The sequence below is a fragment of the Python bivittatus genome, unplaced genomic scaffold, assembly GCF_059951505.1.
Source record: "Python bivittatus isolate LINGU-HERP-01145 unplaced genomic scaffold, Pbiv_v1 ctg000350_np1212, whole genome shotgun sequence".
Taxonomy (NCBI): domain Eukaryota; kingdom Metazoa; phylum Chordata; class Lepidosauria; order Squamata; family Pythonidae; genus Python; species Python bivittatus.
This window is the reverse complement of record NW_028277074.1, coordinates 6,440,519-6,456,086: the sequence shown is the minus strand read 5'-3', so window position 1 is coordinate 6,456,086 and position 15,568 is coordinate 6,440,519. Positions and strand designations below refer to the sequence as shown.

Below are 15,568 nucleotides of genomic sequence, written 5' to 3'. Positions count from 1 at the left end.
TGAGGAGAAATAACTTTTTAAAATGACCTACTCCCGTTCATTATCACCAATTCAACAAAGTCAGTTTTCACTCAAACACTGTTTTGTAAATGAACACTAAATAATGTGATTATTGTTATCTATATTCTGTGCGTTTCACAACAACTGTAGTTTATAAACATGTCTGCATAATAAATTGTTATTTTTTTTCAACACACCTAAGCTTCCTTTTACTTAGATGAAACTGACCAAACTAGTAGAACCTGTACTACAAAGATGGAATACATGTAGCACATAAAAACAGGGCCTGGAATAAGGCCTTACCAAGAGCCTCTCTTAGCACAATTCTAAGTCACACAATGATACCAAACAGCACTGTGCGTACATTAAGCACACCCTCTTTTTTTTCTGGATGTGCTGGTCCTTTAACAAGTAAAGCAGAGCACTTATGTGTATCATTACAGGAAGGATTTGATGCTGCACTTGCAAAAATGAAAAAATGCTCTTTGGTGCAGTTTATCATACAAGGACATTGCCATATTGGGCAGGGATGCGGGAAAAGACAGAACTAGCAAAATGAACGTTACAGTGGACTAATGGTTATACAATGGGAGATGGCTAGGCTTAGGCAGACAGTACGTTTTACTCCTTTTGTTGCTGTATCATGAGCTATGCACAAATTGCCTTCTGAAATATAGAGGTTTGGATTAATCTCTTAGGGGACCCATCACATTTACTTCTAGTTTGCTTTTTTTTTTTTACGTGGGGTATCTTCACTATTCTGGTGAGATATATCTTCTTTTATGCATGTATTAAAGATATATGTGAGAAAGAGAAAGGCAAAGAAATGCTACCAAAAAAGAGCACTTTTAGGTTCTCAATGTAAAATTCTAATAGCATTTATTACAAAAACCAGATGACTTACATGTTACTGATTCTCTGAGTGATTAAATGCATGCATAATTCTGTACTAATACAGACATTATTATAGAATGGCAGTCCCCAATAAGGTGTCTACAAACACTTCCCTTGAAATCTATTACATTACTTCTTAAAAAAACAAATATATGGGTAAATATAACAGCAGGATATAAGACGAAGTGCCAGTCCCAGCACCATCCTGATTTCCTTTCTAATATTATTTCTGGATCCCTTCCCCAAAAAGCCTAAGAAACATGCTTAGAAGGTAAAAGCTGAGCAGTTACATCACAGCCTACATAAAAAGAACACTGTATAAAAAAGAACGAAACAGCTACCACATAAACACACATTTTTATTCCTCATCACTGCAGACTTCCTACCGCTCCTAATTTAATTTTTTTGAGGACCCATCATGGATACCACAGCCTGTTAGGAAGCTTCATAAACTATAATTCCCAACCATGAAATTGCATAAGTTTGTTTTCTTTTGAAATTAGGTGATAAATTGAGTCTGTGACTTAAGAATGTTACTCAATGCTAATACTAATTCTCATGAAATTATTTTAATTTGTTTATCCTACTCAGTACAAAACTTGGAATTCCTTTACACAAAATAGCTTTTCTTGTGCTCACCTGGGATCAGGAAAGAGGTTTTGATTCCTATCAGCTATTTCCACCATTGTCAGTCAGAGGTTCATACAGCATGTTGCAGGTCCTACCACTCTAATTAATCATTTTTCATTGATCGGTGGGTTTCCAAATTTTCTAGTTCTACTGAGCACATTTATATCAATTTATCCTGCAGCAGCAAGTACTGTAATATGACCAGATGGTGATTTAAGAACTTTAGGGTAATGGTTCCCCACACAGATGTCTGACCCACAAGGATTAGAAAACTAATTACTCCAAAAATTGAGCTACCTGGGAAAATAAAACTGAAGTTCTAGATAGAGCACCAAAAAGCTGCTGATCTTATCTAACCTACAGCATCTAGCTGTTTTGCTCTTTATTACAGTTTCAATCGATTTGCCTGTTCACTGGCCCATGGCTTTCAGTGCCACCTTTATAGACTGAACAGTCTTTACATTAGCTACAATCCACATCCTGATGCAGAGACTGAATTTAGTGATAGGTTAAGCACCACTCTTGGCTGTTTTTCAATTATATCTGGGTTTCCTTACAGATACCTCTTTTTTTTTTTTCAGCTACCTAAAACTGGAAAGCTTTTACATGTCTGCCACCAGAAACTAATACAATCAGAAGTGTTACTATATCTATATTGATCTTTACATTTGCATAGCAACAGGGCTTCATGACATTTCTGTTCAAATAATTCTAGAAATACTTAAACTTGATGGCTTATAACAATGGGTGGGATAATTATTAATGCTAGAATGAATGATGGAAGATATTTTATCTATTCTATTACAGTTCTGTGTTCAGATGTATCAAAATACTGGCTAATGGAACACTCTAGAATTAGTTTCCTAAGTTACAGAAATAGATTTTATTCTTACTTACCTACTTCACTTGTACTAGTTATTTAGCTTGGGATCTGAGAAACTGGCAACTGATGATTGTATGATATTACTGATGCACACATTGCCACTTCTGGACTTTCCTCTTCATCATAATGGGGCAGCATTTCGATTTTAGGTCACTCGGCACACTACTTCATTTCCACCACAGCTGATTTAATTTAAATTGCTGTCAGTAAATTAGAAAGGGAATGCACAAGACTCTTTCTCCTAATTAATTTTGTCATCGGAAAAAAGTCTTTTTGGTGGCACTAAAGTAAACCACTTGTTGGGGCCAGACTTGGGAAAGGAGCAAGAAATTTGAGACTTTTGGGGAAAGCTTTTTACATCTCATCTATTTTTGCTTCAATCAATCAATCAATCAATCAAATAAATAAAGCACAGTAAGTTTATAAACCAGTTGCAGTTTATCTCAGTGTATTTCTTTCAAGATTAGTTAATCCAGCCACCACTTAAGTACCAGATATTTTAGAAGGAAAAAGTATAAGGTAAAGGAGATTTCTTAATTAAATAGATTTATTTTTAATATATAACAGACATATTATTTCCACCTGTCCCAGCCCCCATCTCCACATGTAATATTACAGCATACTGGTAAGGAAATGTATGATACCAATCATTCACTATAACCAAAGATTGCTGGTGACCTACAACGACATCCCAAATGCATATTTTTATTCTTCAGGAGGCCATAAAGAAGCAGCATAGAGAACCTGGTATCTCAAGTTAGGGAGCAAAAGATTGCCCACAGTCCATGTTTTTCATGATACTACATCACCACACAGCAATATGACTTTATGGCTATCTTCTTGCATATTGATTCATAAGCAAGAATATCCCACTAGCAGTCTTCAGTAGCCTGCAAAATATTTAACATAGCAAATATGACATATCTAAGCAGAGCAAATTAAATGCTCAAATCATATTAGATCCCAGCAGAATTCTTCTCCTTTGCTGAACATATGTCATGTCTAAAATCTGATATGCATCAAACAATTTCACACAGCCAATTCATGGCACTGATATTTATACCACACAAATTACTTTGTAGGTTAGTACTCACAACCTGAAGGAGCCTGATAGGTTCTCTTAGTTTATAGAAAAGACAGGGAGATTTACAGAAGCAAAAACAACCAGCATTGTGTCTCTTGATTATTCAAGTAAAAACAAGGGCCACAAAGCTTCAAAATGGAGACATTTCTTATTTGCATGTCTAAATGCTTCCATCATTCCATCACTTAATGCAGATCATTTTTGAGTACTTAACTGCACTAATATACCTCAAGCCTGCAGCAATTTGATAAAGGGACAAATCAATCAGTGAAGTTCTTTGCCAAAGGTCATGCATAAATATTTCTACTCAGTAGTCTGCAACACAGCCATCTGTCATGTGACAGTAGGACCAGAAGTAAGCTTACTATCTTGGTTTGAGGCCCTCAGACATATTTACTTCACCTTGCGGCACTGATCACAACTTGAAAATGTATTTCAAGAGGGTGAGGTAATCAATACAGAGCTAATAAATATGGAAAGTGCCATCCTACAAATTCTTCTAAAACCTTGCGTATGTCTTAATATGACCCCTATTCCCAAATTCATCATCCTATCAGAATAACTTTAGAAACATTTTTTTAAAAAAGAACTGAAGCTGGGGGAGCTTAGACTGCTCTGTTAGCACATTTGGCTTATTGGAAAGCAATGGGATTTAACTTCCTTTGCTTTCAGCAAATGTCATCAGCCATTTTGGATGCCTTTTTTGAGAGAAGCAGTGGTCTCATTTGGATATAAAGTTGAACTGTTATTTAATGTTATGAAAATGATGTTTTTCAGCCACACCATTACTTTCAGGAGATCAAAAACGTTAACTTCTGCTTTTAACTAACTGTAGTTTATCATTTTATCCAAACTTAGACAAAAGGGAGCTAGTATTAACTATGATTCAGAGAAACAAGTTATGGAGTATCATATTGAGTTTGCTCATTTTTAAAAACCATACTTGATTTGTTTATTTAGATTATATTTAAGGAGAAGCAGTTTCACTGGATTTGGACATAATACTGTAAATGGAAGTAAAAGATTCCAATTTTGTCTTTGTGGCTATATCTAAGGTTAGAGGGAAAAAACATTAGCCAAAGGCTTTTGCACTAAAGCATGGTTAATATTACATCCAACAAGATGCCTTTTCCCTGTGGTTTCAATTCTGTAGAGACTATTCTTCATATTCTGTTATAGCAGAATCTACAAATATGGTAGATTAGCAAAACATTCTGATTTCCATCTATTTAACAATAGCAAGAACTGAGTCTGATGTTTTTAGCTTCTGTAAGTTGAACTGCTGAAACTGTGGGGGAACTAAGAGTGGGTTTTCATGAGAAGACTACGAATTTAGTTGTAACACTGAAAACAAATCATTGGTCTTAACACTCTAGAAGTATCCTGTTTGTTAATTGCTTCTCAGCATATATTGCTTTCTTCACTATCCCCAAAGGCCTATTTTATGTCAATCTATAGTTAGTAGACTTTGGGATTCTGTTTTTACTACCACTACCCTTTGTAGCACAGCTTAGTCATCATCACCATGTAATAGATAACTCAACATGTCTCAGGACCCTGGGGACTGAAACTGGCTAGATCTAAGTTCTATGCTACATTAGTGATGGCTCTGCTCTGTACAAAATACAGCACTTGGCTCTTTGAATTTAAGATAGTTTTACCAGTTACAACTCATTGTTACTAGCAGTGAAAAATAGCAGTGAAAACTGTGAAGACTTGAAAGAGACAAATGCCTATGCTTTTTTAGAAGTGTTAACATCAAGTCCCTTTTATAAAATTATTTGTACAGTGATTTTTACATCCAACCCTTCTCAGGTCCTCCACAGTAAACTGAAAATAGTGTGTAAATAGAAGACAAAAAGCATCAAGGGACTCCATACTGAACAAAGGGAAGCATTTGTTTTTGTAACTGAGGGACAAAAATGACATGTTCCAGACACACATATAAGTCTGAGACACACAAATGAGACTACTGTAATAGATATAATATACTAGAATATTATCCAACTTAAATTAGATGGAATGAGCTAGATAAATAGAATTACTGACTGATGTTGGAATTTAGCCAGCATTTTATGCCTGAAGTAATCTCTCCTTTAAATGGCATACTTGGGTATCCTTGTTGAGCATAATAACTACAATTTTGCCCTATGATCTTATTTGATCATATTGTTATAAACATACAGATTCTTTCTAGATATGATTCAAACAATGATTTCAGTCTAAATTATTTCACATGCAAGGAACTTTTTTTCTTGATTTATGTTTTTATACAGGGACCATTCAAATGTGATTCTGAATATTCTTTTTTAAAACAGAGTTTTCTAAGAAAGCTTTATAGCAATGCTTTTTTATGACTATGAGATGGTCTCAGTATGGAAATTTGCTATTTGTTCTGTGTTTTAACTTCTAACAAGTTTTCTGAAGTATTTTTTGAGACTTTTTAAGTCATAGGAAGACAAACTTTTCAATCATTATGCAATGCCCACTAAATCCAAAAATAAGATTCATGAAATACATGTATTCACAAGTGCATGCATGTATATACAGGTAGTCCTCAGGTTACCATGGCAATTGGGACTGGGATTGCTGTTGCTAAGCTACGTGGTCATAAAACACAATATCACGTGACCACATTGTTTAGTGACAGCAAAGCTGACAGGGAAGGTCACAAATGCCAATCACATGACCATGGCTTGCTGTGACATTGTAATTGCGAACTGGCCACCCAAACCCCCAGATCATGATCATGTGACCGTGGGGGTGCTACAACAACTGGAACTTTGAAGACCAGTTGTAAGTCCATTTTTTCAGCCCCACCATAACTTTGAATGGACACTGAACAAATGGACATAAGCCAAGGACTACCAGTAGACAATAATTTCCAGCTTTACACTGAGGGGTTCTTTTCCCCCCCAAAATTGGTCCTAGATACATACTTCAGAAGTTGGTAAAACAGCTGTGAACTAAGAGCACAGCTTGAATTCTCTTGAATGCTTTACCTTTAGTTCAGACACATTTTTCTCCTGCTAATTCTAGCAGTGCTCTGGTACCCAAACACATCCCTACTTCTTCATAAAGGAGGAAGTGACTACTTTTCTTTAATGGTAATTTCATGGAATCTGAAACAGATTTCTCTTACATTTCCTGAAGGTATATACACTCTTGAGAACACATGGACTTAAGGCAGCACCAAGAAATTTAAAAATCTGCACCTTCTGTTGATCCAGGGGGAAAAATATTTACAAACACAAATCTTATAAAAGATGAGTAATCTCACACTCTAGAATGGCAGGCCTTCATCCTTAAACCCTTCCATCAGATTCTTGCAATGCTGCCAATGTACTTACTAGGCCGCAAGACCCTGATCTCCAACAGGTTAGAGGTTCTATCTGCCAATCGTGTCCAGCTGCTATTGTAGTTCTTGCGCCACAACTCGGCCACACACTGGTATTTGCCTGCTTCTGTGTCACTGGCCCTGCTGATGCTCAGGCGTACATTGTTGCTGGACTCTGATTTCTCAATGGCTGTTCGGGTTCGGAATCCAACGTATCTATCTCCCCACTGAACTCCTCCATCACGAGTAAAAGTGACCAAATCATGAAATTCAGTGCTGCCAGCTGGTTGAAAACGCCAAGTCACAGACACTGGAACCCATGAAGGATAGTGTGGCTTGATAATGCATTGCAAGTCAAACGATTCATTATAGGTCACTCCAGGTGTGCGGGAGATGGCTGTAACTGCAAAGCCAGCATCTGCGAAAAAAAAATAAAGACACCAGTTAAAACATCAATAAACTTGTATTATTAATTATTATTGTACATAAAGAAACAACTAATTTCCTAACTATAATTCAAAAAAATTAGCTCTAAGCAATTTTTTTCACAGTTAACACATTAAAACTCAAATAGGAAAAGTTGACTCCTAGTATTACAGAAAATAATCCCATTCCTGAAATTTGAGGAATTCAAATTGAAAAATTGAGCAGGTAGTATTAAACTGAATGCATGCTTCTTACTCCACTCTTTTCAAATGATCTGTGATGAAGCACAATGTATTTGAAAATGAAACTTTGCCTTGTTACTTGTAAAACTATGTTGTACTTTTAGATGCGTTGTTTGCATCAAAGAGCATACCCCAAATGTTGCCATTTGCTGTTTTTTTAATCCACAATAATATGCAACTCATTCCTGTAGATTCTACGAAATCTTTTAACACAACTCCTGGGTATACTGTTGCTCCAGAACTGCAAGAGAACTTTTGTACCCTTACAGCAAGTGGCTCAAAGATTCTAATTCTTGAGGACATCATTATAGCAGAGCTCTAGTCCTTGTAATTACAGAAAAAAACAGGTCAAACTTTGGTATTAAAGCCCTTTTTGAAATGTATTTTATGATTTACGGGAGAAGAAGAGATTAAATTTGGGAAGAAAAACTAACATTTTCCTCCTCTTCCTATAGAGTTCACAGCAGAGTTCACAGCAGACAATCAGAAATAATGCTGGACATAGATTTCTGATTCAATTCCTGGAAACTCACATTCAAGAGACACTTTTGTTTTTTAAGTACAGAATGCAGGTATGACTACCTTCACACAGTTGTGCTTTAGCTGAGGGCCAGAAATCAGTTCTATAGCATGTTAGTTGAAAGAATTGTTTACCCAACAGATTGCAGGAATGAATTGTGCTTATCCAGTAGACATTTATATTAAAAAAAAAAAGTTTGAAATGACAACTCCTCTGTTTGTACTAACTCTGTACTGAAACACTTTTTGAAATATCTGGTTTTTTGGTGCTTACTGATTGAATAGTGCTTGCTTGCTTTATACCAGGAAATATCTTCATTTACTGACTGCAATTGGGACCAGAAACTCCATTGCTATGCAAAATGTCACGTGACCACGACAGACTTATGTCAGTTCCACTGCAGTAGTTAAGCAAATCACTGTTGGTCATTAAGCGGAACATCATGTGACCACGACTTGTGACTTCCTGCTGGCTTCCCCATTGACTGCTTGCCAGAAGCCGGCTGTGAAGATCACAAATGGTGATCACGTGACCATGGGACACTACGACCATCATAAATGCGTGCCGGTTGCCAAGCACCCAAATTCTGAACACATAACCATGGGGACACTACAATGGCTGCAAGTTTGAGGACTGGTCATAAGCCTACTTTTTCAATGCTGTTGTAACTTTGAATGGTTGATGAATGATGCAGTCTGTAAGTGAAGACTACCTGCATATCTAGGCACATTTGGAAGCTGGGAAAATTCTTATTTTACTCCATGTATTCTGAACCTTCCTCTAAAGAGCTAAAAGAAGCTTACATATTTTGCTGTCTGAACATACTATATTACCCTATGATTTGTTGTAGCCATGGATCACACATATTAAACCATAAATCCATAGTTTACTCACCTCAGTGGCTGAGTAAACATATCATGCTAAGTGAAAAACGAATTGCTTATTGTGCAAAATAATCTAGCCACAGTCTTCTATATAAGCATCTCATAGGATTATATCTGCTTCATATCAACACTTAATTGTACTGTGTGCTTTCATACCAATTTCAGTGCTTACTTCATTCAGCAGAACTAGAACTAGATGCAAAATGAACATAAATGTTTGCTTTTGTCCTATAGCATGTAAATAATTTCCCAACGCCTCTCTAGGAATCAGAGCATCACTTCACTAGACATTCCTTATCTCTGTGTCATATCGTCTTGGATTCCGAGTTTTGCAAGATTAACAATATTTATTTATTTTATTCTCTGCCTTCTCTCTTCCTCACTGGGCAAAGTAATATGTTCTCAATGGCCAATAAATCTTGCTAGTTGTACAAAATGTAACTTGTTGATAAAATGGCATAGTGTAGACTTAGTAATTCCCATACATAGGGGAAAATTCACATTTTGGAATGATTCTTCATTTTGGAATAACTTTTCGGAATTAAAACTGATAAAAAGAATTTTTAACCAACTCAGATACAGTAGGTTGAAGATACTATTTTGGTAGCTGGAAGCGAGGAAAACTTATGTAACCTTTTGTTGAAGATGGAAGATGATAATGCAAAAGCTGGTCTGATGCTCAATATTAAAAACAGACAAAACCTAAGGTTATATCAATTACTAGTGCCAACCCAATGAACAGGAGTGAAGTATTAATGAAAATAGCAACAGACTTTATTTTCCTGGCCTCAACAATCCACAAGGATGATGACTCTATAATAGTAGAATAAATAGAATCTGCCTTTTGAGAGAAAGGTTACACAAATCTAAACAAAACATAAACTTGTAGAGATATCACACTACCAGAAAAGGTACACATGATCAAAGTCATAGTCTTCCAAGACATAACATATGGTTGCGAAAGCTGGACTATCAAAAAAACTGGATAAAGAAAAACTGACCCCTTTAAACTGGTGCTGGAGAAAATTGTTGAAAGTACAGCAAGATAGCAATTGTTGGACAGCAAGAAAAAAAATGCTCAATACTAAATAAGGTAAAGGCAGAAAACTTACTAGAAGCACTAATATTGAAACTAAAGCTTAAATATAATGCAGAAGCAAGTCTCTGGAAAAGACCCTGATGGTTGAAAAAAATCTAAGGCAACAGAAAAAGAGGCTGGCAGAAACCAGATGCTAGCTATTAATGTGAGCGTGAGCTTACCTTAAGTCAAGAAAAAGTTACTGATGGACAATTTTGTTGCCCATCAAGTCATAAAAATTCATAAACATTTGAACAACTGAACTACTAGTTTTGGATAGCACAGTAAGATTGGAGCCATTCCAAAACAATGAAAGCACTTATAAGGAAGCAGGATAAAAAAAAAAAAAAATGGGGGGGAGCTTAAAACTTTTACAATCCCTGTGAGGTTGTGCAAATGCCAAATAGCCCAGCTTCCCAGTTTCCCTATGCCTCTCTAGGAATCAGAGGTTAACTACAGCATTAGAGGCTAAGCTTAAGGAAAAGCAGCATATGGAACAAGGATTCACCATTTGTATCATCTATTAGTTCTCACTTTTCTCCATCCTCTGCCTTACCATTACAAGAGAAATATGGGATTGGGAATTGTGCCCTTTCACACCTGCAAGTAAGCATGATCTGGAAATGTAAAATCCCCTATGAATATTCAGACAGAAAATCTAATTTAGATTAGCTCTAACCATTTTTAAAAGAAGAAAATATCACTCAAATAATTTCTTAGACATTACTTCCCTACAAATCCCATAATCACCAACACATGGCAAGGAGAATTCTACTGGGAGTTAAGAAAGTTCATGACCAACAGACATGACCCTGTCTGCCCACAGAAAATAAGATGACTAAACAATGAAAAACTACCAGAACAAATAGACTACTATCTATTTCTAAGACAGACAAACTTCCATCACTTTTCCCAAGGACACTAGCAAACACTTGTGATATACATGCTTAAAAGAATCATGAGTTATTATAACGTTTTTTGCTTCAGAGCTTACTGTCTGAGACAATTATTTCAAGCATTTAAGAGTTAATTCTTATGTAATGTACATATTGTTTGGGGCATAAAAAAGAAAAATGAAGGTTTACTGGGTTATTTTCCCCAGAAGATGAAAACAGGTGATGCAAAAATAGTAACAGGGCAGTTTAAATTAACTGCTTGTATATATGTCATACACGCAACCATATAGTTACTAAATGACTTTGGGTCAATCATTTGTTTTAATGATGAAATGAGGTGAGATTCTTATATGTTGCCTTGAACTCCTTAGAGGGAAGGCAGGATTTAAATGTAGTAATAAATAACAGAGTTCAACAATCTTTTCAGTCTACTCTTGGCCTTTAACTGGCATGCTAAGAGGTTGTCAGCCATTCTAGGCAGACCAGATCAAGAAATCAACTCCACAGGACTGCTAAAACTGCTTTTATTGAGATTGGCTACAATAACAGAATCTTGAAGTCTGATTATGTTGTATCTCCTTTTAATACTTATAGTTCAGTGAATTAGGCAGGTGTCTGTCTGAGCTGCTTCCAAATCTTATCTGGCTGTTGTGGTTTTAAAATATGTTTCAGCCCCTTTTGCCTAGGCAACAGCTTCTGTATATCTCTACCAAGGTCATCTTTCTTACTCTCTACAAGGGCACACTTCCAAAAAGTGGAAAGGGCCAGGATGAAAACTAAATTTGATTTCACTGAAATGATATAAAGTCAAAGCAATTATTACTATAGTTAATATTACTTCTCATATATGCAATCAATTTCCCTTTTAAAACATAAAAAGCCACAATGTAACAGCAATTTTTGTAAAGAACTGAAGGCTATATATAAAGTTTTGGGGAATGCTGATTAGGCACCTCTGACTTATGCTGATGACTGCTTATGTAATGACTGGTGGCACTTTTTATACTTACCTAGTGCAGTGATAGCTACTGCTGAGCCATTATGCCGTTCTCCAATCATCTGCCACTCCCCATCCAGCCTACGTGTCCATTCTGTGATACGACACTCATAATGGCCCTCATCTGCCTTGATGCTGTTAAAGATTTCAAGCGTGAAGGATCCCGGCCGTATCTGTTCCATTTGGATCCCCCCATAGCTACTGCGCTCGACATAAGAGGGACCAGGACGAAGGGTTCCATCCCGGTCAAGTTGTATAATGTCACTGCGACGGTTCTGCTTATCCACAAGTTGCCAAGTGACAGATAATCGGTTTTGGGGTCTAAACCCAGCGCGAACAGTGCAACCAAATCTCAGGCTCTCCCCTTCTAGAACGTTTGTGGCATTGTTGGACACTTCTATTGAAATATTGGTTTCTGCAGTAAAGGAGAACATATGTGATTACAATCAGGACTGTGTGGGATAATCCATACATGCATATTTCTTCATACAGAAATACAACATGTGATCCAGCAATAAGAGGATATATTTGGAAAATTATTTCAAAATTGTGCTAGTTTAAAAAAAAAAAACACTTTAATGTTGGAAACAGATAATCACTTTTATTGTTTAAATTGTGTATCCTTGGATTATTATTCCCCAGTAGTATGTATTTGGGAATAATCAGAAGCAATGATATGGAAAGAGGTAGCTGGTAAAATAAATCTTTGGATTAATTTTGTGTTTTCTTCACTTTTGACCAGAACTGACTGAAGGGAGCTCTTCTATATAGTTCTTAAACATCTTCAGTCACTGCTAGACACAATCCAAAATCTTAATGTTTACTACTATTTAATGCTATACGTTCTAGGTCACACACAACATTGAAGCAGGCTGAACAGTTTCCAAAATAACATTCTCACTTTTACTTAAAAAGCAAGGTATAAAAAGCAACACTCAAAGCCCGATCCTCCTTGATTTAGGACAGTGGAACAACGTCCAGTTTGAATTCCTTCTGAAAACTTATATCACTGCAAAATATTTCAAATACAGTACCATCTTTTTCAACAACTGATTGTATGATGATTTCAATTTTCTTTTTTGCTATTCCTTTCTTTGAAGATAAGCAGTAATTAGAGAGAAAGTCTTCTCAATTATGGTGTTCTGGCTTCTGGCCCTCATTCTTATATTGATATTTTTATTTTTTTCAAGACTTTCTAAATATGATGCATTTATTTGAAGTACTGCTGCTATTACCCTGCTTTTAAAATCTGTTTTTAAATGTTACTTATTATTTATTCTGATTGATTTAATTACAGTTTTAAATTGGAGAAGTCACATTCACACATGTGCACAAATGAGTATGTGTGTGCCCAGGGGCAGTTTGCCATATAAGCAAACTAGATGGATGGTTATGGTAAAAAACAAATGCTTTTTATATGGCTTGGGGATGGAGGTGCCAACTGCCTGATCTGCCTAGGATTCCAGTTACTAGCAGCTAGTCTAAGATCAGCACTGTGTGTATGTGTGTGTGTGTGTGTGTACTCGATCCCATCCTTTATTTCCTGGCTTAAGAGAAGAAAGGACCTTTTAATAGAAGAGAAAACAAAGGCAAATTTTGTCCAATCTCTCAGTCAACTTATATTTTATGTTACCTTAGACAATTATGATTCTCATGATTAGCCTGTTTAAAAAAAGTTGAGTAATAGCCAAATAACAGGTGAATTATAGGTATGTCTTAGTGGTTCTATAAAATTAAACTTCTGATTTGTTTAACATTTAAATGTGGGAAAGATCAACTTGTAGATCCCTTCAAGGCAGTCAGGTACACAGTCAAACTTCTGGGTCAATGGCCAAGCCATAATCACTGCCCTTCACATGGCCAAAGGGATATTATGTTGATATTTTATACTAAAGATCTTTCCTGTAATATCCATATAACACCAACTAAAAATGAAGCTACTTCCATAAATGTAGCTACATTCTTACCACAAAGTAACAGAACTGTTACAGCATCTCCTGCTTCCCTTCTCAACCACTTGAGGTAAGAAGAATCCATTTTATGAACATCCTTACTACCTGAGAATTAAGAATGGCAAGTGCATGAACTTGTTTAAACTAGTCAGCACAACTCCTGCTTTTCCATCGTTCACTGGGTTTAAAAATATTCAAGTTATAATAGAAAAGATACTTCCTCCTATTTCCAACTCCAGATGTTTTGCCCTGCAGGAATCCTACTATTTCTACTGCAAACAAAGACCTGAAAAGTGAGCTAAAGAGGAGTGGGTGAAAATTAGAATGGTACTAAGGGAAGTGTTCAGTTCTGTTTACCAATGAGACACAACTTTACCAAATGTTTTTGGGAGGAATATGTAATGAAACAATATAATAAAAGCGGTTTATTGTTTTTCACTGTTACCCAAGCCTACTCTCTTTTAGGAGCAGTAATGTAGAAGGAATGGGTAGGACAGAAATTAGCATGTATTGCTTCTGTGATATTTCTGCAATCAAAACAAATCTTTTTCTAAAATTATTCCCTCTAATCATTTTTATTTACTTTGTCATTGTTTGTGTCTGTCTTGTGTAAGTTATCAGATATAATTTCCGTTCATATAACACCTAGATTCAGATTACAGTAATAACTGTAAGCACTATTTACAGTACTAAGTCTGTGAATATATACAGACCTAATACTAAATCTATCTAAATCTGACACTATATTGTTTATTATATATGTTGCGTGACCAACTTACAAACACCCACTGTTCACTAAGCAAATATTACACTACTGAAATATATGCTTCCTCAACTATGAGAAAGGAGCAAAGTGAAGCTCATATCATCTCTGAAGCACTTTTGAGTGGTGAAGGTGGTCCAAGTCAACCTGAAATATGTCTACCCACTTGAAACTATTTGTTTGAAATGTGAGAAGGTTTCTGGGAAGTACATATTATGCCTTCAAATTCTCTCAAATTCTGAAAAGATCAAACTTAGATCTATTTACCAATTTCCCTGTTATAGTCAGCAGGAGAGAAGCCAAAGTGTCAGAAAAGGAACCGAAGGGAGAGTTTGCTTTGGATCCAAACAAAAGTATGATGTCTATGACTTTGGGCCAAAAGAACTCTACATCAAGACTCCAAAGAGAATCTTTCTTTCTTCTATACATATTGCAAGAACTAAGTTCTGGAGACATGTGAAAGGAACAGAAGATATAATTTGATCATTAATTAATCAGCCCAAACCTAAAATTCTTAAGAACACAAGAGCCTTACTATATCAGACCAATAGCTTATCAAGTCCAACATTCCCTAAGACAGTGACCAACAGATGCACTCAGGAACTCACATATGTTCAGATAAATAACAGCTCTCTTCCACCATTGCACAAGTCTGAGATAATTCTGATTTGCTTCCTAATAAGTTTGCTTGGGAGGGCAGCATAAGTCTTCAACTCTTCCACAAACAACATATAGCATGTAGGTGCACAAATACTCTTTGTATGTACTAAATGTATATGCTGCAATCTTAAGTATTTTTTATGAAGCATGGATCACTCTGCAAACTGATTCGTAATTTGATGGTATAATGCACTATTTAATTTATTATACAGGTAGTCCTCAGTTAACAACCGTAATTGGGACTAGCAATTCCATCACTAAGCAACGAGGTTATAAAGTGAAAAATCACATGACTGTGCTGACTTATGGCAGTTCTGGCACT

At 36.0% G+C, this 15,568-nt stretch overlaps 1 protein-coding gene across 3 annotated transcripts in view; it reads right to left on the bottom strand.

Annotated features, from left to right (window-relative positions):
* The window catches only part of IGSF3 (immunoglobulin superfamily member 3), a 112,917-nt gene that overhangs the window by 27,095 nt on the left and 70,254 nt on the right, over positions 1-15,568 (bottom strand). For 2 of the 3 annotated variants that reach the window (XM_088144544.1, XM_088144545.1), the window contains exons 6-7: positions 11,885-12,286; positions 6,842-7,246 (exon numbers count right to left, since the gene is read on the bottom strand). In XM_088144544.1, coding sequence (XP_088000670.1) covers positions 6,842-7,246; positions 11,885-12,286 — 807 coding nt within the window. The remainder of the gene's footprint in view (positions 1-6,841; positions 7,247-11,884; positions 12,287-15,568) is intronic. The other variant, XM_088144546.1, reaches the window with a different exon arrangement.